General features: G+C 45.1%; 1 protein-coding gene across 1 annotated transcript; it reads left to right on the top strand.

Moving 5' to 3' along the window:
* Window positions 1-3,399: 3,399 nt before the first annotated feature.
* Window positions 3,400-19,406, top strand: ZNF763 (zinc finger protein 763). The gene is made up of 4 exons (XM_030820762.1): window positions 3,400-3,651; window positions 17,125-17,251; window positions 17,458-17,518; window positions 18,207-19,406. Exons 1-4 carry the CDS (start codon window positions 3,589-3,591, stop codon window positions 19,198-19,200), a joined length of 1,245 nt encoding a protein of 414 aa, XP_030676622.1. The 5' UTR covers window positions 3,400-3,588; the 3' UTR covers window positions 19,201-19,406.
* The last annotated feature ends 2,116 nt before the right edge of the window (window positions 19,407-21,522 follow it).

The raw sequence follows: 21,522 nt of genomic DNA, 5'->3' as shown, positions 1-21,522 counted from the left end.
TGCTTCATAGGAAACTGCTGGTGATAGTAGTGATAGCCTAACAACTAGGGACAAAAAGGAAACTTTTTCTTTTTCTTTTTCTTTTTTTCTGAGCTGGAGTTTGTGCTCTGTTGCCTAGGCTGGAGTACAATGGCGCAATCTCAACTCACTGCAACTTCTGCCTCCTGAGTTCAAGAGATTCTCCTGCCTCACTCAGCCTCCAGAGTAGCTGGGATTACAGGTGCGTGCCACCACGTCTGGATAATTTTTGTATTGTTAGTTAGAGATGGGGTTTCACCATGTTGGCCAGGCTGGTCTCGAACTCTTGACCTCAGGTGATCCACCTGCTTCGGCTTTCCAAGGTGCTAGGATTATAGGCGTGAACCACCATGCTTGGCCTCTTTTACACATACACACACACACACATTTTTCTTTTTTAAATAAAAATAAATAGAAACTAGGTCTCACTGTGTTGCCCAGGGTGGTCATAGCCCAAGATTTTGGGCTCCAGCGATCTACCCGCCTTGGCCACCCCAGTGCTGAGATTAAGGCGTAAGAAACTGTGCTAGGCCAAATGAACAAAACTTAGTGGGAGGATGGGCGTGGTGGCTCACACCTGTAATCCCAGCACTTGGGAGGCTGAGGAGGGTGGATCACCTGAGCTCAGGAGTTCAAGACCAGCCTGGACAACATGGTGAAACCCCGTCTCTACTAAAAACACAAAAAATTAGCCGGGCGTGGTACTCCCATTCGCATAGTGAGAGAAAGGTTCTTTCTTAAGGATTCTACCTGCTGGAAAGCATTATATACTGCCAGCACTTGTTCAATACAAGACTGTCTGGTTTCATCTCCATGTCCTGTTTCCCAGGCTGGAGTGCAGTGGTGGGATGATAGCTCACTGCAGAAACTCCTGGGCTCAAGGGATCCTCCTGCCTTAGCCTCCCAAGTAGCTGGGAATAAAGGCACATGCCACCATGCCTGACTGTTTTTAATTTTTTGTACAGATGGAGTCTCACTATATTGCCCAGGCTGTTCTTGAACTCCAAGGCTCAAGTGATCCCCCCCTAACCTCAGCCTCCCAAAGTGCTGAGATTACAGTCATGAACCAATACTCCCAGCCCTGAAACAGATATATTTCAAAAGGAGAACATCTAATGTTCAAGTTGGTATCTATAGAGCAGTTAACCGGAACTATCATTTAGGGTCTGTGGGATTCTAGGACACTAGGTATGAAACAAATATGAGGAAGGTCAGGGAACAAGCTGACTTAATGATTAACGCTGAAGGTGCTGCAAGATGGTTTAAGTTTTCCTCCTCCCTTCCTCCCTGATGAATTTGATAAAGTTTTAAGGGATAGTTTCACCAAGGGCCTCTTCCATTGACTGCAAGGAGGTCATCCCGCCTGGTAAATCCTCAGTAGGCCAAGCCTCTTACGTGGCCAGAATGATCCAATCCATGAGGACATATCACCATCTGTTGTGTTTTACAATTAGACCATCCAAGGGGGTCAGGGTTTCCCCAGGTAGTTTGGTGAGTGTGTGTGTGTGTGTGTGTGTGTGTGTGTGTGTGTGTGTGTTGAGACAGTGTCTTGCTGAAGTGCAGTAGCTTGATCATAGCTCACAGCAGCCTCAAACTTTGAGGCACAAGTGATCCTCCTGCCTCAGCCTCTTGACTAGCTGAGACTATAGGTACACACCACCTCTCTAGGCTAATTCTAAACAAAAATGTATGGAGATGGGAGGGTCTCACTTCACTGGTCAGGGTGATCTCCAACGTCTGTCTTCAAGTGCTTCTCCCACTTTGGCCTCCCAAAATGTTGGGATTACAGTCGTGAGCCATGACACCCGGCCTCCTAGGCTGTTGTTGAAAGGTCGTTGCAATCTCTAAGAGTTCTGCAGCAGTTTATTCCCCGACAGTGATACTCTCATCCTTTGACCCCATTTTGCAGCAGTGGTTGAGTGTTCACTTTTCTTTCCATAAGGGGGCGAGCTTGCCAGTGACCCTCATCCCCCTCCTCATCGATGACTTCTTTGTCATCAGAGCCTTCCTCTTCATAAATTCCCACGGAATCCAAGTTTTCACGTCCCAATCGGGCTTAGTTATGATAGCCACAGGCCCACACCACCTGCCACAGCACCCCTGTCCCATGGAAACCGCCTGACTCTCTTCTCCTCAAGCGTCCTGTCCCGGGAGCCCCCATCTCTGCTCTCCCGGGCTCCGGTCCCTAGAGCCGCGCTGCTGCAGAGCCCAGGGCAGCTCCCTCCACCTATCCACATCCAGCTCCAGCTCTCCACCCTCTTTCCGACCAGCCAGGCCTGGAGTTGCTGCAGTGTCATTGACTGCGGGTCCCTCAGCTGCCACCTCCACCGCGATCTGAAAGTCTTTTAAACTTTTAACTTATCTTAGAATTCCCCCCCTCCATTTTATACATAAACATAGGAGGAGAGCAGGGGTTTGAGGGTGTTTGTCTCATGGAACTGATCAGTGGGGTGAGAAGTAGCTGAGTAACCTGCAAGGGGCAGCAGAGCCCCAGGCCAGTGACTCCACGCTGAAGCCAGTGTGGATCCTGCAAATGAAGAGAAAGAGAGCTTCCCTGGGGGCTTCCCAGGCAGCCCTCCCTGCCCTACAAGTGGCCTCCAGCTGCTCAGAGCAGCTCCAGAAGGAGTGTGGATTCCGAGAAGCTGCAGAGCCCTGGAAAGCAGAAGACTCACGTGCAGACGCATTTGTGGGGTTCTATCCTTTCTGGTGTTGTACCTCTGGAGCCTGGGGCTGTCTTCTGGGCAGGGTTTGGGGTTTGACACCCATGGGGTAGCTGGGGTCAGAGTTGTTTGTTTATATAAAGAGAATGTGTGAAGATCAGGCTAGAGACAGAATTGTTTGGGGGCGACACCTGGATAAAGGGTTCATGAAGTTGACAGTTTATTTAGGTCAGAAGGTTAAATTAACCCCAGGTGAAAGTTTCCTGCTGGTGAAAATGAAGATCTGGAAGGAGGAAGCATTTTCACACTGTGAAGAGGGGATGGCGGTGTGTGAGCAAGGCTTGGCCATGCCTCATCCCCAATTCCGGCCCGCTCAAGGACATGTGCCTCTCCTGGTGCAGTCGTGCCTGGCCTGGTCTCGGTTCCCTTGCTGCTCTGAGGCCCGCAGATGGCTCCTATGGACACTGAGTCTGAAATTCCCTGCACACTCCTGTGACCCCGTGCAGAACGAAGGAGCGGGGAAAATCCCTTGAGTGAGGAAGACGCTAGTGTTTGTTCTCTTATATCTGTAGCAAGTCTGGCTGAAATGCAAATATCCAATAACCAGAGTACAGGAAGCACCTCGCCGTTAGAGAAGCTGTGGCTAGAATCCGTCAAGTCAGTCTGGCTCTGCCGGGCCTGATACCCAAGGCTTCCGCTGTCACTCAGAAGTGAGGGGCGGGGCCTAGCATTCCATCCAATCAGAGGTGCTGGGGCAGGGCCCGGCCCATTGTTTATCCAGGCACAGAGTGGGTCGCATTCCTGTCCTCACCTTTGTCCCTGCGCAGCCTGTGGTTGGTATCCGCTGTATCCATCCCCGAGAGGGACCTGGTGCCTCTACCCAGGTTTCTGTCGCTCTGTCTCCTGCGCTATGCCCTGCTGTAGTCACAGGAGCTGTAGAGAGGACCCCAGGACATCTGAAAGCCAGGAAATGGTGCGTGTGCATGGCCGGTTGTCCCGAGACGGGGTAGAGGCTGCCTGGAACCGGCCGGAACCGGCTGCGGCGGGACCCGGGCCTCCCTGCGGGCGACTCCAGGGTCTGGGACCGAGTCCTCCTGGAGCTGCTCGGCCCTCGGTCTCCTCGGCCGTTGGTTGGGGCTGGGCTGGCAGCCGGGACCCCGGGTGTCCTGTCCTGTCCTGTCCTGTCCCTGCGCGGCGACTGCGGCCCCGCCCCGGAGCCCTCTCTGGGCAGTTCCGCGCCCGCAGACCCGAGTCTCCCCAGATTGTGCGGAAGCCACGGGAGGGTCATGGGGGAAATCCCGACCCGGGTGTAGGGTTCGTGCGTGGGAGGAGCAGTGGTCTGTGGGGCCCCCAGTCCCCACTTTCTCCTGTTAAAAATTAAACTGAAGAACATTAACAATTAAAGAGTTCATTTGAGCAAACAGCAATTCAGTAATGAGAAATACCCAGTCCTGGCATGTGGTTTGTCAACTGAAAAAGCCAAACAATGTAAAATAAAGAAGTTTATTCGGAGCCAAATAGGAGAGACCTTGGCCGAGGGAAACACAACCCCAAGAAGCCTATAGTGAGTGGTCCCGAGGCGGCTCAAGACAGTTTGGTTTTATTCATTTCAGAGAGACAGGAGTTGCAGAGAAAATCGTGAATCAGCGCCTGAAAGGTGTAAGTTCCATTGGCAGAAAGGGTGGGACTGGTGGAAGGGGGGTTAGAAGGCACAGGTGGTTGGGGGATTCTGTAGGTGGCAGTTGGTTGAGAGTGTGTATCTTTGTCTAAAGTTTGGAGGAGGTAGGAAGGAATGCTGAAGGAAGGGGGTCTGTTATCTGCCACTTGATTCCATCCCAGCCAAAAAACAGTCCTGTTTCTCGAGATTTTATGAATTCTAAGGCATGACTTACCCTTGCCTTGTGTGGCCTTAGGTCTTGTTTGTAATTTGGTATCTTCTTGCCACAAGGAGTCTGTTTTTCCAGTCTGATAATGTCTGTTTTTACATTAATGTGCGTCAGTTGCTGCATCTAAACTCCTAAAGGGAGAGGGTATAAGGGGGCCTGTCTCACCTCCCATCCTGTCATACAGAGACACTCAATTTTCAGAGTTTCTTGGGGGTTCCCTTGGCCAAGAGCCAGTCACTTCACTTAGCTGGGAAGGTACTTTGTTTTTGTTTTTGTTTGAGACAGAGTCTCCTTCTGTCGCCCAGGCTGGAGTGCAATGGCTGGATCTCGGCTCACAGCAGCCTTTGCCTTCTGGGTTCAAGCGATTCTCCTGCCTCAGCCTCCTGAGTAGCTGGGATTACACACACACGCCACCATGCCCGGCTAATTTTTGTATTTTTAGTGCAGATCGGGCTTCACCATGTTGGCCAGGCTGTTCTCGAACTCCTGACCTCAAGTGATCCACCTGCCTCGGCCTCCCAGAGTGCGGGGATTACAGATGCGAGCCACCTCGCCTGGCCACAGGGTATGTTTTTAAGTTTGCAGGTTGAAGGCTGGGCTTTTATAAGGTACATGAGGAGACAAATGAGATAAATGCTTGATTGGTTGCAGAGATGCAGTTGCCTTATTTGGACTTGTCACTCCGAAATAAATCGAAAGGTTCAGATTTCAGTTGCAAGAGTTTATTCAAGCAGAAAGATAGCAATGGCCCAAACAGGAAAAACAGACTCGAGAAAAGGACTCAGTCCTCCAAAATTGGAAGTTAAGTTCTGGCTTTATATTACCAGGAAAAGAGGTCCTCATCAGACCCCAAGAGGGTTCTTGGATCTCACACAGGAAGGAATTCAAGACGAGTCGCAATGTACAGTATGTAGAGAGTTTATTGAAAGCTACTGTGGGCCAGCATGATGGCTTAGGCCTGTAATTCAAGCACTTTGCAAGGCAAAGGCGGGAGGATCACTTGAAGTCAGGAGTTCGAGACCAGCCTGGGCAACATAGCGAAACCCCTTCTCTTCCAAAAATAACAAAATACCAACCGGCCATAATCCACATTGGAGGCGGGGGTCACGGCAGATCGAACAGGTGAACCGTCTCTACTGAAAAAAAAACTTAGCCGGGGGGGGGGGGTGTAGGGGGGCTGGGGGGGGCGGGGGGGGAGTGGGAGATGCGCATGACTCGGGGAAGAGGAATGTCAAAAAAAAAAAAAAAAAAAAAAAATAGCCAGGTATGGGCCTGTGCCTGTAGTCGCAGGTACTCGGGAGGCTCAAGTGGGAGAATCACTTGAACCCAGGAGGCAGAAGTTGCAGCCCAGCTGAGGACTCGCCACTGCACTCCAGTGTGGGTAACAGAGTGAGACCCCATCTCAAAAAACAAAAACAAAATAAACAAGAAAGAGTTGAAGACCAACCTGGCTAACACAGCAAGACCCTGTCTCTATTTTTTTTTTTTTTTTTTTTTTTTGAGATGGAGTCTCACTCTGTCACCCAGGCTGGAGTGCAGCGGCGCGATCTTGGCTCACTGCAAGCTCCGCCTCCCGGGTTCACGCCATTTTCCTGCCTCAGCCTCCCAAGTAGCTGGAACTACAGGCACCCACCACCACGCTCGGCTAATTTTTTGTATTTTTAGTAGAGACGGAGTTTCACCATGTTAGCCAGGATGGTCTTGATCTCCTGACCTCATGATCCACCCGCCTCGGCCTCCCAAAGTGCTGGGATTACAGGCATGAGCCACCGTGTCCGGCCCCTGTCTCTATTAAAAAAAAAAAAAAGGAAGGAAGGTTCTCTGTTACAGAATAGGGCATCCTCATAAAGCAAGTGGAGGAACATACTGTCTAAGTTTTTCTTATGTAGGGATCTTGTCTATGTAAAGACTAAACTAAGCTGTGCCTACGTTCATGTGGGCTGACAGCGTCACAAAATTTATTACTCTGTTGATTTAAAGAAAACTATCCTTTACCTTTTAGCACACAAGTGCATTAAAACATAACAATAATTATCTTGAAAGCACATACTGTTCTGAGTATTGGGACATCCGGATGTTCTGTTGTTGTGGGAGTGTAAGGATACTTGCAGGCATCTTCAGGCTGTTTTCTTAATGGCAAACATTTTATGACCATGGGTTGTGACTGGCAAGGAGTGTTTCTTGTTAGTCTCAAGATGGAGCTGATTAGTCTTTCTCTGGCTCCCCTAGGCACTTGCTTCCCTAACACTTATATAGGCAAAAGGCAAATAAATATAACAGGATTACATTTTCCATAGAAGGCTAATGTATGAGGTACAATAATTTAATTTTTTTTTCTTTGAGACAATGTCTTGCTCTGTGACCCAGGCTGGAGCAGTGGTGCGATCCAGGCTTACTGCAGCCTTGACCTCCCCAGCTCAAGCACCTCAGCCTCCCCAGTAGCTGAGAGTACAGTTGCCCACCAGCACACCTGGCTAATTTTTTGTATTTTACGGAGGTGGGGTCTCGATACATTGCTCAGGCGGGTCTCTAGCTCCTGGCCTCAAACAGTCCTTCTTCCTTGGCCTCCAAAAGTGCTGGGATTACAGATATGAGCAACTGCACGTTGATAACAACTTAATTTGTAGTGGTTTGCTTTTTTCCCCCAGAGCTTGTTTTCTTTTCTTTCTAGCTGGTTTATATTTCATTTTCAATTTAAAAAAGTGAATTTAATATTCCAGCTGAAGACAACATGATAGCCATGAAGTCTTTGTGTGAGAAAGTTAAGAGGGAAATTAGTCTACTATAGAGATCAGTAGTAGAGAGGGGCCTGGCGGGATGGCTCACAACTGTAACCCCAGCACGTTGGGAGGCCGAGGCAGGTGGATGGCTTGATCTCAGGAGTTCAAGACCAGCCTGGGCAACATAGTGAGACCCCATCTCAATTGTGAAAAATCATATTAAATTAAAAAAAATAGTGACAAGGGAAAGGGTCTTTCCTGTATCCCTTCAGTCATTTACAACATTTTACAAAACACTATAGGTAAGAAAGAAGGCGAATCTGTAATCAGGGAAAGGAGGGTTCCAGCTAGCTAGGTGAAAGCTGTGTGTCATGTGACTCAACCCTATGGTCACATTGCTTCAAGATGATTTAGAGATCCATCAGCTTAAATTTTTGAATTACTTTGTTGTTTTTGCTTGTTTGTTTGTTTTGAGACAGGGTCTCACTCTGTTGGCCAGGCTGGAGTACAGTGGCACGACCTCAGCTCACTGCAGCCTCTGCCTTCTGGGTTCAAGTAATTCTCTGGCCTCAGTCTTTCAAGTAGCTGGGATTACAGGTGCGTGCCACCACACTCGGCTAATTTTTCTTTTTTTTTTTTTTTGAGACAGAGTCTCACTCTTTCACCCAGGCCGGACTGTAGTGGCACTGTCTAGGCTCACTGCAAGCTCCGCCTCCCAGGTTCACGCCATTCTCCTGCCTCAGCCTCTCGAGTAGCTGAGACTACAGGCGCCCGCCGCCGCACCCGGCAAATTTTTTGTATTTTTAGTAGAGACAGGGTTTCACCGTGTTAGCCAGGATGATCTTGATCTCCTGACCTCGTGATCCGCCCGCCTTGGCCTCCCAAAGTGCTGGAATTACAGACATGAGCCACCGCGCCCGGCCTAATTTTTCTATTTTTAGTAAAGACAGGGTTTTACCACGTTTGCCAGGCTGGTCTCGAACTTCTGTCCTCAAGTGGTCCATCCACCTTGGCCTCCCAAAGTGGTGGGATTACAGGTGGGAGCCATTGCACCAGGCCTGACTTACTTGTTCACACAGCCTATATAGGTAGAAAATTTCTAGTTATGTAATCAGCGGTTAATTGGTGGATTGTGCCTGATTAAGCATAAATTTCATTAAGCATAAATAAATGCATGCCAGGGCTACTACATGGTAATTTTCACGAGTTGTATTTAAGTATGATTTCAGGGTCCTTAGGTAGGACCTTAGGACACTACACACAGTTCGGCCTCATTGCTTCTTATTTAAATTTTTTCACACTCTCCAGGGCAACTGGCTACCCCTCAACATTTTCCAAATATATGGGATGCAGCATCTCAAATCCTCCACCCTCATACCACAGCCTGACTCTTTAAGGGCTTGCAGTGAAATCTGTTTCTGAACATTTCACATGAGAGGAAAGCAGAGAATAACCACTAGACATTTTCCCGAAAAAAACCTTTCTGCCTCTCCTCCTTTTATCTTTCCTAGACACAGACACCTTATCAGGATGTCTTTGGGATGAGGTTCCTTTCTGGAAACTGTACAGGGTGATGTGTCTTCAGTACACCCTCCTATCTTTCCTGGTTTCGGGTTTTAGAACTGCCTGGGGCTGACTCAAGATCCCCACAACTGCCATGTCTCCTGGAGGGTCTAGTGGGTATCTGTGCCTAGGGGAATGGGGCCTCCCGAGGGAGCAGCTGAATGACTAATGGTAGAGGAGATGCTGGTATACTCTTCATCTACATAACCAATTCTTGGGGTGCTCAGCTTCTCTCTCCCAACTCCACTTTCTATTAATTGGAGACACATGGCTGTTCAGCCAATCGGATGTTGCTAATGAGGAAAAACAAGAGATGATTCCTGTCCTCTGGATTGTCTCAACTGTGAAGAGAGAAATATCCCAAAAGACAAGGAAAGGCCACTCCAACAAGGTTGTATTAAGCTGTCCCACAGGGAGGTGGTCACCAGAATGCAGCCGTGTAAGTCCTATATGTGAGTTAACCACATGGAGGAAGTGGGAGGAGGTGGAGAACTAGAAACTCTGTTCAGAGTTTGAGTAAAGTTTTCTTCTGTTATGACAACATTAAATCCATAAAGAAAATGCATGCTAAGGTGACATAAATATAAGAACTCACTATAACAGGTAACTTAGAATTAATTAAATTATTGTATATGGAGATGATAGGTAGTAGATTGATTATTCTCCTGTAGATAACCATTTGTCCCTGCTTTTTCTGTTAAGTGTTCACCACTTGTATCATTGGCTGGCAATACCTGGTTTGTCATAGTTTCATATTACCTTAAATAGATGTCCAGACCAGGCGCAGTGGCTCACACACTTTGGGAGGCTGAGGCTGGCAGATCACCTAAGGTCAGGAGTTTGAGACCAGCCTGACCAATATAGTGAAACTCCATCTCTACTGAAAATACAGCGTTAGCTGAGCGTGGCAGCACATGGCTGTAATCCCAGCTACTTGGGAGGCTGAGGCAGGAAAATCGCTTGAACCTGGGAGGTGGAGGTTGCAGTGAGCCGAGATCTCGCCTTTGCCCTCCAGCCTGAGCAAGAAGAGCGAAACCTCATTTCAAAAAATAAAACTTAAAAACTAGATGCCCTGGTCTCACAATTTGCTGTTTTCCATTGGTCTATCTTTCCATTTCTCTGTTAATACCATTTTCTCTTAGTGTAGAGTTCAAAGCTGCAGTGTATAGTAGGGATATTGCTTCTCTATCTTAGTCATCTTGGGCTGCTATATCAAGTTACCATAGACTGGGTAACTTAAAGAATAAACATTTGTTTCTGGCAGTTCTTGAGGTTGTGAAGTCCATGTTCAGGGAGTTGGCAGATCCAGTGTCTGGTAATGGCCCACTTCCTGGTTTGTAGATGGTCGTCTTCTTGTGTTTCTTCACATGACAGAAAAGAGAGGAAGCTGGCTGTCCTGTGTCTTCTTACAAAAACACTAATCTCATTCAGAAAGCATCTACCTTTATGCTCTCATCTAATCGTAATTAATTCCCAGAGATGTCAACTTCTAATACTATATTGGCGGTAGGTTATTAATGTGTGATTTTTTTAGAGTGATGCAAACATTCACGCCGTAACACCCTCCAACAATATTCTATAGAGCATCTTGGCTGTTCTTAGTCATTGTCTTCTATTTCAGTTTTTAGAAGTACTTTTTTCTTAATTTTAGTGAAAAAAACAAACTGCCTTATAAATGTCATGGCATAAAATATTAACTGTAGTCATATTTCAAAGAGGTTACATCATAGTGCTATTTAATCTCCTTTTAAGGACATATGACATCTTTCCATTTATTGCATTTTATATTGATGTTTTTCAGTGTAGACTTTTTGCATAATAATCATTTTATATCCTTCCTGAGACTTTTTTGGACTTCAAGAAAATTAGTTTTAATAGAAATTTGTGGCCGGGCACGGTGGCTCACGCCTCTAATCCCAACACTTTAGGAGGCCAGTGTGGATGGATAGCCTCAGTTCGGGAGTTTGAGACCAGCCTGACAATCATGGAGAAACTCCGTGTCTACTAAAAATACAGAATTAGCCAGGCATGGTGGCGCAGGCCTGTAATCCCAGATACTCGGGAGGCTGAGGCAGGAGAATCGCTTGAACACGGGAGACAGAGGTTGCAGTGAACCAAGATGGTGTCATTGTGCTCCAGCCCAGGCAACAAGAGCAAAACTTTGTCTCAAAAAAAAAAAAAAAAAGAAAGAAAGAAATTAGTCCAGCCTGGGTAACGTGGCAAACCTTGTCTATACAAAAACATACCTGGTCATTGTGATGTGTGCCTGTAGTCCCAGCTACTCAGGAGGCTGAGGTAGAAGGATCTGTTGAGCCTAAGAGTTCGAGGCTTCAGTGAGCTATGATAGCACCACTACACTCCAGCCTGGGTAACATAGTGAGCCTGAGACCCTGTTTCAAAAAAAAAAAAAAAGGGAAGAAAAGAAAAAAGAAAAAAAATTAGTTTCAATAGAGTATGCTGTCTTTTAAAAATTACATTCAACAAGTTGTTGCTGATAATTGAAATTCACTGAGATTTATTTCTGTATAAAGTGTGCATTCTAGAAACTTAGTAAAAATATTACATATGCACAAAATACATAAAAGAATTGCACAATAAATCAAAATATTGACGGAGCCAGTATTGGGAATAAGATAATTGCCTTACTTTTTATACTCTCACAACCTGGGTATGCATCCCCTCAGTATATTCTATTTTTGCACATTTTTTATGCAAATGATAACCAATATGTGATATTTTGTATCAGATTTTAATTCAGTTATGAACCTTACATGGAATGATAGTTCATTCACTTTCTTATTTCGTTGATTTTATTATTTAGAACAGTGGTTATTTGCCCAAAACATTGAGCAGATAATCCACAGAGTTCCCACATTTTTCTTCCAAGCTCATAGTTCCCCCTGTTTTAAACATCTTGGCTGGCCAGGTGCTGTGCCTCATACCTGTAATCCTACCACTTAGGGAGGCTGAAGCAGGAGGATAGCTTGAACTCCATTGTTGGAGGCCAGCCTAGGCAACATAGCAAGACCCTGTTTCAAAAAAAAAAAAAATTGTTTTAAACCAAACAAACCATATTGACTGTGTGTAGTGTATCCTACAATTGATGCAAGAATATATTACATGTGAACACGATGAAAATTGAAGAAACCAACATTATTATTACCTAAAGTCCATCTTTTGCGTTAAACTTCACTCTTTGTGTTCTGTGGTTTAAGACAACTACATGTGTCATGTATCCACCATCACAGTCTTACACAGAGGAGTTTCACAGGCCTCAAAATCCCCTGTGCTCCTCCTAATTATTTGTCTCCCCTCCCTCTTTTGCCATCCCTATGTATCCCTGGGAGCAAATGATGATGTTCCTGCCTCTAGTGTTTTGCGTTTTCCAGAATGTCACATATTTGGAATGATGCTGTAAGTGGCCATTTCAGACTTGCTTCTTTCATGTAAAAATATGCATTGAAGGTCTCTCGATAACTTTGTTGCTTGACAACTCATTTATTTTTTATTTTTATTTATCTAAAAAAATTTTTTGTGTGTGAGAGACAGGGTCTCAAACTCATCAGCTCAGGTGATCCTCCCACCTCAGCTTCCCAAAGTGCCTGAATTCCACTTGTGAGCCACCATGTCCGGCCACTCATTTTCTTTCATCACTGAGTAACATTCCATTGTACAGATGTTACCATAGTTTGTTTCTTTATTCACCTATTGAAAGGCTCATCCTGAGCTTGGTGTGATGCCTCATCCCTGAATTCGCAGTACATGGGAGACCGAAGTGAGAAGATTGCTTGAGGCCAGGAGTTGGAGACCAGCCTGGTAGATACAGTGAGAAACCTCGTTAATGTTTGTTTGTTTGTTTGTTTGTTTCTTTGTTTGTTTTTAAAGACTCACCTTGTTTGATTCTAATTTTTGGCGGTTATGAGTAAGGCTGGTAAAAATGTCTCTGGGAGGACTTTTGTGTGGACATCAGTTTTCAGTTCATTTGAGTCAATATGTAGGATTGAGACTATTGAATCAGTAAGACCATGCTATTTTCTTCAGACCTCCGCAGACTGTCTTCCAAATTGGCTGTAGAATTTTCCATTCACATCCCTAGTCACACTGGCTCAGCATTTGGAAGTGTCAGTGTTTGGGATTTAGGCCACTCCACCAGGTGTTTGCTGGTGCCTCATTGTTTTCTTTTTCTTTTGGAGACGGAGTTTTGTGTCTAGTTCTTGTTGCCCGGGCTGGAGTGCAATGGCATGATCTCAGCTCTCTACAGCCTCTGCCTCCCGGGTTCAAGCAATTCTCTTGACTCAGGCTCCCAAGTAGCTGAGATTACAGGCGTGGGCCTCCAGTCCCAGCAAATTTTTGTATTATTAGTAGAGACGAGATTTTACCATGTCGGCCAGGGTGGTCTCAAACTCCCGACCTCAGGTGATCCACCCGCCTTGGCCTCCCAAAATGCTCGATTATAGGTGTAAGCCACTGCCCCTGGCCTGTTTTCATTTACTCTTTAATAACATATAATGTTGAGCATCCCGTCATATGTTTGTTTGACATGATTACATTCTTTAGGGGGAGGTATAGTTGGAAATATTTTGCCTATTTTTGTTTTTTTGAGACGGAATCTGGCACTGTCACCCAGGCTGGAGTGCAGGGACACTCCTGCCCTTGGTGATCCACTCGCCTCAGCCTCCCTAAGTGCTGAGATTACAGGCATGGGCCACTACAGCCAGCCTTTTGCTTCTTTTTTGATTGGTTGATTTTTTTCTTATAGAATTTTGAGTTCTTCATACCATTTGGGTACCAGTCCTTGATCAGATAGGTGTCCTGCAAATATTTGTCCCAGTCTGCTGTCTGTCTTTTTATTCTGTTTTTTCCAAAACAGTTTTATTTTGAATGAAGTCCAATTTGTTGATTTTCTCATTCACAGATCATGCTTTTTGTGTTGTATGTGAAACCTTATTGCTAAATCCAAGGTCGTCTTGGTTTTCACAAGTGTTACGTTCTAGAAGTTGTGAGTTTTGCATTTTCCATTTAAGTAAATGATTCATTAAAAGGTAGTTTTATAAAAGGTGAAGTTCTGTGTCTAGTTCATTTCTTTGCATTTGCTAATCCAGGTATTTTAGTACCATTTGTTTTGTGCCACCATGCCTGACTAATGTTTTGTTTTATTATAGAGACGGGGTCTCCCTATGTTGCCCAGGCTGGTCTCAAACTGCTGGGCTCAAATGATCTGTCCGCCTTGGCCTCTGGTTTTACGTTTTTAATACATGTCTTTATAGTCGATTTTTCTATGTTCCTAGTGCCTCTCTTATCTTATGGAATCTTCTCTGGTATATTTAGTTTATTGAGTGTTTTTAATCATGAGGAAATATTAACCCATTTATGCTGGAGGTTTCAACTTTTTGAATTGCAGACATGTGAAAAATCAGACTTTGGCGATGACCTTGAGCAGTAGGATATAAATAATTCCCACATGCTTAGCGTTCCAAAAATAGAACACTAGGCATAAATAGGTTAAGACTTGTCACATGCCTTTTCTGCCTCTATTAGGACATTCTTCTGGTTTTTTGTGTTTTGTTTTGAGATGGAGTCTCACTCTGTCACCCAGGCTGGAGTGCAATGGCACGATCTCGGCTCACTGCAACCTCCGCCTCCCAGGTTCAAACGATTCTCCCACCTCAGCCTCCCAAGTAACTGGGACTACAGGCACACGCCACCACACCTAGCTAATTTTTGTATTTTTAGTAGAGATGGAGTTACACCATGTTGGCCAGGCTGATCTCAAACTGCTGACCTCAAGTGATACGCTTGCCTCGGCCTCCCAAAATGTTGGGATTACAGGCATGAGCCACAAAACCTGGCTGCTACCATGATTGATTTTCATTACTTACTGTGAAACAAAACTTAAAACCTATCAGCTTAGGGAATTTTACATGTACAGTTGAGATAGTTGGAGAAATCTACATAAGTTCTCTATTGTATTCTGCCTTTTGCAATTATCCTGATGTTTCTTGCATGTCATAGTATGGGCCAAGATGTTCTTTTCTTTTTTTTTTTTTTCGTTGAGACGGAGTTTTACTCTTGTTGCCCAGGCTGGAGTGCAATGGTGGAATCTTGGCTCACCGCAACCTCCGCCTCCAGGGTTCAAGCAATTCTCCTGCATCAGTCTCCCGAGTAGCTGAGATTAAAGGCATGTGCCACCACGCCTGGCAAATTGTGTGTTTTTAGTAAAGATGGGGTTTCTCCATGCTGGTCAGGCTGGTCTCGAACTCCCAACCTCAGGTGATTTCCGCCCCAGTCCCATCCCCCAAAGTTCTGAGATTACAGGTGTGAGCCACTGCGCCCGGCCAAGATGTTATTGATGTTTTTTTTATATTTTATTATTTTTTTTTTTGAGACGGAGTCTTGCTCTGTCGCCCAGGCTAGTGGCACTAGTGCAGTGGCACAATCTCAGCTTACTGCAATCTCTGCCTCCCGGGTTCAAGTGATTCTCCTGCCTCATCCTCCCGAGTAGCTGGGATTACAGGACCCCGCCACCACACCCGGCTAATTGTTGTATTTTTTAGAAGAGATGGGGTTTCACCATCTTGGCCAGGCTGGTCTCGAACTCCTGAGCTCATGATCCACCCGCCTCCACTTCCCAAAGTGTTGAGATTACAGGCGTGAGCCACTGCCCCAACCAAGATGTTATTTTCTTTTTTTGAGGCGGAGTCTTGCTCTGTCGCCCAGGCTGGAGTGCAGTGGCACAATCTCGGCTCACTGCAAGCTCTGCTTCCTGGGTTTACGCCATTCTCCTGCCTCAGCCTCCCAAGTAGCTGAGACTACAGGCGCCCACCAACACACCCAGCTAATTTTTTGTATTTTTAGTAGAGACGAAGTTTCACCATGGTCTCGATCTCCTGACCTCGTGATCCGCCCGCCTCAGCCACCAAAGTGCTAGGATTACAGGTGTGGCCTTTAAGATGTTATTTTCTAAGACTAAATAATATCCCATTGTATGTGTATGCTTACCACATTTTGTTTATCCATTCAGTCATCAGTGGATATGTGGGTGGCTGCACTGCTCATTACTGCCACCCCAGGAAGGTCATATAGTGGTTAAATCTATGCTTATTACACCTGGACATCTCTTAGGAGTTTCTTGTTTGCCCTCTTGTGTACTTACAGTGCCAAGTTTTTCTTAGGAATGTCCCATCTGCCCTTGTTATCAACATCTACCTAGCTACATTCTGACAGGATAACTGCAAAGTGAATGATTCCTGGGCATCATAATGGATGTTGCTACCTAGGTGTCTCCCCTCCTCTCTGCTTATGTCTAGTGTGCCTGTTTTGGGTGGTCCCTGGGGTTGTGGGATTTCCCAGGGGCTCCCCCTCCTGCTCTTGGGTAGCTATCTGCCTTCTCTAACAATGTCATCAAAGATTACACTTTGGGAACAGGCATTTTCAAGGATACACAGCCTCAGGACTGCTAATGTTAACATTTTTCTGCATGTTAATTCATAGGACTCTATTATGACAGGTGCTACAGATTCACAGTTCAAAGAGACATTAGGGACAGCCCAGGCAGCTCCCTTTTCTCCCTAGATTCAGTGAATGCACACATTTTCCCAACCTGCTGTTGCTTTATCCCTTGTTCAGTTCTAGCATCACAATTGCTTTATGAACTAGCCAAGCATGGTGGCACATGCTTGTGGTCTCAGCTACTCAGGAGATTGAGTCATAAGAATTGCATGAACTCAGGAGGAAGAGGTTGTAGTGAGCCAATATCATGCCACTACACTCCAGCCTGGGCAGCAGAACGAGACTCTGTCTCAAAAAAAAAAAAAAAAAATTGCTGGCCAGGCACAGTGGCTCATGCCTGTAATTTCAGCACTTTGGGAGGCCGAGGCAGGCGGATCACCTGAGATCGGGAGATCAAGGCCAGCCTGACCAACATGGAGAAACCCTGTCTCTACTAAAAATGCAAAATTAGCCAGGTGTGGTGGTGCATGCCTGTAATCCCAGCTACTTGGGAGGCTGAGGCAGGAGAATCTCTTGAACCCCGGTCGTGAGCCAAGATCACATCATTACACTCCACCCTGGGCAACAAGTTATTGTTTTGAAAATCCATCTCAAAACAACAACAACAAAAATGCTTTATGGAAGAAAGTATAGAAAGAGAGGAAGGGATGTGATGACCAAAGCAGGGAATAAGTGTTTGGAGTCCACGGCAACTTCTTGGGAATAGAGTCTAGGCCCCCAGTGCTGTCACTCTCACCCATCCTCCTCTACACATGTGAGATGTTTCAGGACCCAGTGGCCTTTGAGGATGTGGCTGTGAACTTCACCCAGGAGGAATGGGCTTTGCTGGATATTTCCCAGAGGAAACTCTACAGGGAAGTGATGCTGGAAACTTTCAGGAACCTGACCTCTATAGGTAAGGATGACAATATTCCTCCCCTCAGTCCATTAGTGAACCAGTGTTTCTAGCTCATGAGTGCTGTTGAGTCGTTTGGAACATAGACAGGAAATACTTTGATGAATAAATGCGGCATGGCTGCAGTAAATCAGAGACATAGAATCTAATAATTTTTTCACAGTTTTATACTGCTTCAGGACTATTTTTCTGTGTCTGTATTTTAGGGAAAAAGTGGAAAGACCAGAACATTGAATATGAGTACCAAAACCCCAGGAGAAACTTCAGGTAACTGGCACTTACCTAGAGAGAAAGCAGTGTCTCTCTAGATGATTTTAGTATATGATAATATGTTGAAGAGAAGGAAAACAAAGAACTAAGTCCAGCATCAAATTCATTTCTTCTTAGAATATTTTCTCAAAATCATGTATTTACATGTGACTAAGTCTGAGGGCTCACTCCTGTAATCCCAATCCTTTGAGAAGTGGAGATAGGAGGATAGCTTGAGGCCAGCAGTTCAAAAACAGCCTGGGCAACATAACAAGACCATATATCAACAACAGCAAAAAATTAGCTGGTCATTGTGGTCTGTAGTCCCAGCTACTCAGGAGGCTGAGGCAGAAGGATCACTCGAGCCCCCAGGAGTTAAAGGCTGCAGTAAGCAATGATGATATCACTGCCCTCCAGGATGGTCACAGGATGAGACCCTGACTCAAAAGAAAAATCACATAGAGTATTTAGTATTTGTAAAATAGTTTACATGGGAATAGTGTTAAGCCCCTTATGAATATTTTTTTAAACAATAGGTATGACTATGTCACCTTGTAGAACATGTCGTCCATTTACCTTCAAACAATTCAGCCAGGGCAGAAAGCCTACACTTTGATGGACCATGTTAAAAATGCAAGTGCAATACTTGTTGATTAATATAAAATTACTCATAAACCCTTCATAATGTGCTTCTCACTTTTGACAGGAGTATCATAGAAGGGAATGTCAATGAAATTAAAGAAGACAGACATTGTGGAGAAACTTTTACCCAGGTTCTAGATGACAGGCTGAACTTCCAGAAGAAGAAAGCTTCTCCTGAAGTAAAATCATGTGATAACTTTGTGTGTGGAGAAGTTGGCATAGGTGACTCATCTTTTAATATGAACATCAGAGGTGACACTGGACACAAGGCATGTGAATATCAGGACTATGCACCAAAGCCATATAAGTGTCAACAACCTAAGAAAGCCTTCACATATCGCCCCTCCTTTAGAACACAAGAAAGGAATCACACCGGAGAGAACCCCTATGCCTGTAAAGAATGTGGAAAAACCTTTATTTCCCATTCAGGCATTCAAAGACACATGGTAATGCACAGTGACGATGGACCTTATAAATATAAGTTTTGTGGGAAAGCCTTCCATTGTCTCAGATTGTATCTTATCCATGAAAGAACTCACACTGGAGAGAAACCGTATGAATGTAAACAATGTGGTAAATCCTTTAGTTATTCTGCTACCCTTCGAATACATGAAAGAACTCACACTGGAGAAAAGCCTTATGAGTGTCAGCAATGTGGGAAAGCATTCCATAGTTCCAGTTCCTTTCAAGCACATAAAAGAACCCACACTGGGGCAAAGCCATATGAATGTAAACAATGTGGCAAATCCTTCAGCTGGTGTCATTCCTTTCAAATACATGAAAGAACTCACATTGGGGAGAAGCCCTATGAATGTAGCAAATGTAATAAAGCATTCCATAGTCACAGATCCTATCTTAGATATAAAAGGAGTCACAGGGGAGAGAAGCCTTATCAATGTAAGGAATGTAGAAAAGCATTCACGTATCCCAGTTCCCTTCGTAGACATGAAAGGACCCACTCTGCGAAAAAACCTTATGAATGTAAGCAGTGTGGGAAAGCATTATCTTATAAGTTTTCAAACACACCTAAGAATGCACTCTGGAGAAAGACCTTATAAATGTAAGATATGTGGGAAAGGCATTTATTCCGCCAAGTCATTTCAAAGACATGAAAAAACTCACAGTGGAGAGAAACCCTATAAATGCAAGCAATGTGGTAAAGCCTTCAATCGTTCCAGTTCCTTTCAATATCATGAAAGGACTCACACTGGAGAGAAACTCTATGAGTGTAAGCAATGTGGGAAAGCCTTCAGATCTGCCTCACACCTTCGAATTCATGAAAGGACACAAACACACATAAGAATACACTCTGGAGAAGGACCTTATAAATGTAAGACATGTGGGAAAGGCTTTGATTCTCCCAAGTCATTTCAAAGACATGAAAAACTCACACTGGAGAGAAACCCTATGAATGCAAGCAATGTGGTAAAGCCTTCAGTAGTTCCAGTTCCTTTCGATATCATGAAAGGACTCACACTGGAGAGAAACCCTATGAGTGTAAGCAATGTGGGAAAGCCTTCAGATCTGCCCCACACCTTCGAGTGCATGGTAGGACTCACACTGGAGAGAAGCCCTATGATTGTAAAGAATGTGGGAAAGCCTTCAGATCTGCCAAGAACCTTCGAATTCATGAAAGGACACAAACACACATAAGAATGCACTCTATAGAAAGACTTTATAAATGTAAGATATGTGGGAAAGGCTTTTATTCTGCCAAGTCATTTCAAATACATGAAAAATCTTACACTGGAGAGAAACCCTATGAGTGTAAGCAATGTGGGAAAGCCTTTGTTTCTTTCACTTCCTTTCGATATCATGAAAGGACTCACACTGGAGAGAAACCCTATGAGTGTAAGCAATGTGCAAAAGCCTTCAGATCTACCTCACACCTTCGAAAGCATGGTAGGACTCACACTGGGTAGAAACCGAGGCAGGCCAAACCAGGTGAATCACCTGAGGTCAGGAGTTCGAGACCGGCCTGACCAATATGATGAAACCCGTCTCTACTAAAAATACAAAAATTGGCCAGATGTGGTGGCCTGCTCCTGTAATCCTAGCTAGTTGGGAGGCTGGCACAGGAGAATCGCTTGAATCTGGGGGGCAGAGGTTGCAGTGAGCTGAGACCATGCCATTGCACTCCAGCCTGGGCAACAGGAGCAAAACTCGCTCTCAAAAAAAAAAAAAAAGACTTGGCCTTGTGGTGAGGAGATGTCAGCTCTAGACTCCTGGACCTGTTTTTGCCTTACTTATTCTCTAACGACTAAAATATTTCCTAAAATTTATGGGCTCTGTTTACCAGAACGTACCTTAGTTAAAACATAGACATTCATTTATGCCTTATAAAGCTATTTTTTTTCAGGTTGGTTTAGTGAGTCACAGGAAACTAATAAATTTGTGTAATTGTCTAAATACAGCCTTTTCTTTCTCTGATAATGTGCTGTTGATACTAACTTTTCAACAGCCTGCTTATTTCAGCCGTGTAAAGTTAATGGCAACATGGAAAAGTCACTTTTATATATTATGCAATGGCATGGAAAAATTCATTTTCATTAAGGTTCCAATGAAGCTGCTCTTCAGAAATGCTTGCTCTTCAGAAACGCTTATTTAAAACTCCCTAAGGTCAAAGTCCAGGCATCACAGGATGCAGCATCAATCACTGACCAAACCCTGCCTGTGTGTGGAGATGACATACCCAGTCTAAGATAATGTATCCACATCAGTGAAGGGTGGAATCGTTGTCAGATCACACAGAGTGACTCACAGCAGTGACTCACAGGGCAGTGACAGGTGGGTGCACCTGGCCAGGCACAGTGGCTCACACCTGTAATCTTAGCACTTTGGGAGGCTGAGGAGGGTGGATCACTTGAGGTCAGGAGTTCAAGACCAGCCTGGCCAACATGGTGAAACCTTATCTCTACGAAAAATAGAAAAATTAGCTGGGCATCGTGGTGTATCCCTGTAATCCCAGATACTCAGGAGGCTGAGGCAGGAGAATCGCTTGAGCCTGGGAGGCAGTTGTTATGCTGAACTGAGATCACACCATTGCACTCTCCAACCTAGTCTACAGAGCAATACTCTGTCTCAAAATGAAAAAAAAACAAGAGTTGGGTGCCCTTGAATCCAACCCCTGCCTTATCCTCCCTTGAAGGCCAAATACACCCTGACACTTCTAACCAAACAGTAGAAACAACAACATCCACTTGACCCCAAATGTGACTTTCCACAGGATGCAAGCACAGTGTTGGAATGGCCAGTGACAGTGACAATAGAAGTGCAGGGTGAGGGTGATGAACAGGACACACTGGAGAGCCTGACATCGGCCTAGACTATGCGGGTGTCTTGATGCTTCACAAAGAGCCCAAGGAGCACCCCAAAGAGAC

This window comes from Nomascus leucogenys, chromosome 10 (assembly GCF_006542625.1).
Source record: "Nomascus leucogenys isolate Asia chromosome 10, Asia_NLE_v1, whole genome shotgun sequence".
Classification (NCBI taxonomy): Eukaryota; Metazoa; Chordata; class Mammalia; order Primates; family Hylobatidae; genus Nomascus; species Nomascus leucogenys.
This window is presented reverse-complemented; position numbering and strand designations above follow the sequence as displayed.

Bases quoted from the DNA above. Each gene is read 5' to 3' on its own strand.
- ZNF763 (XM_030820762.1), top strand. From the start codon at position 3,589: ATGCCCTGCTGTAGTCACAGGAGCTGTAGAGAGGACCCCAGGACATCT. The intron at 3,652-17,124 runs GTGCGTGTGCAT...GAGATGTTTCAG, and splicing joins CATCTGAAAGCCAGGAAATG to GACCCAGTGGCCTTTGAGGA. The intron at 17,519-18,206 runs GTAACTGGCACT...CACTTTTGACAG, and splicing joins AACCCCAGGAGAAACTTCAG to GAGTATCATAGAAGGGAATG.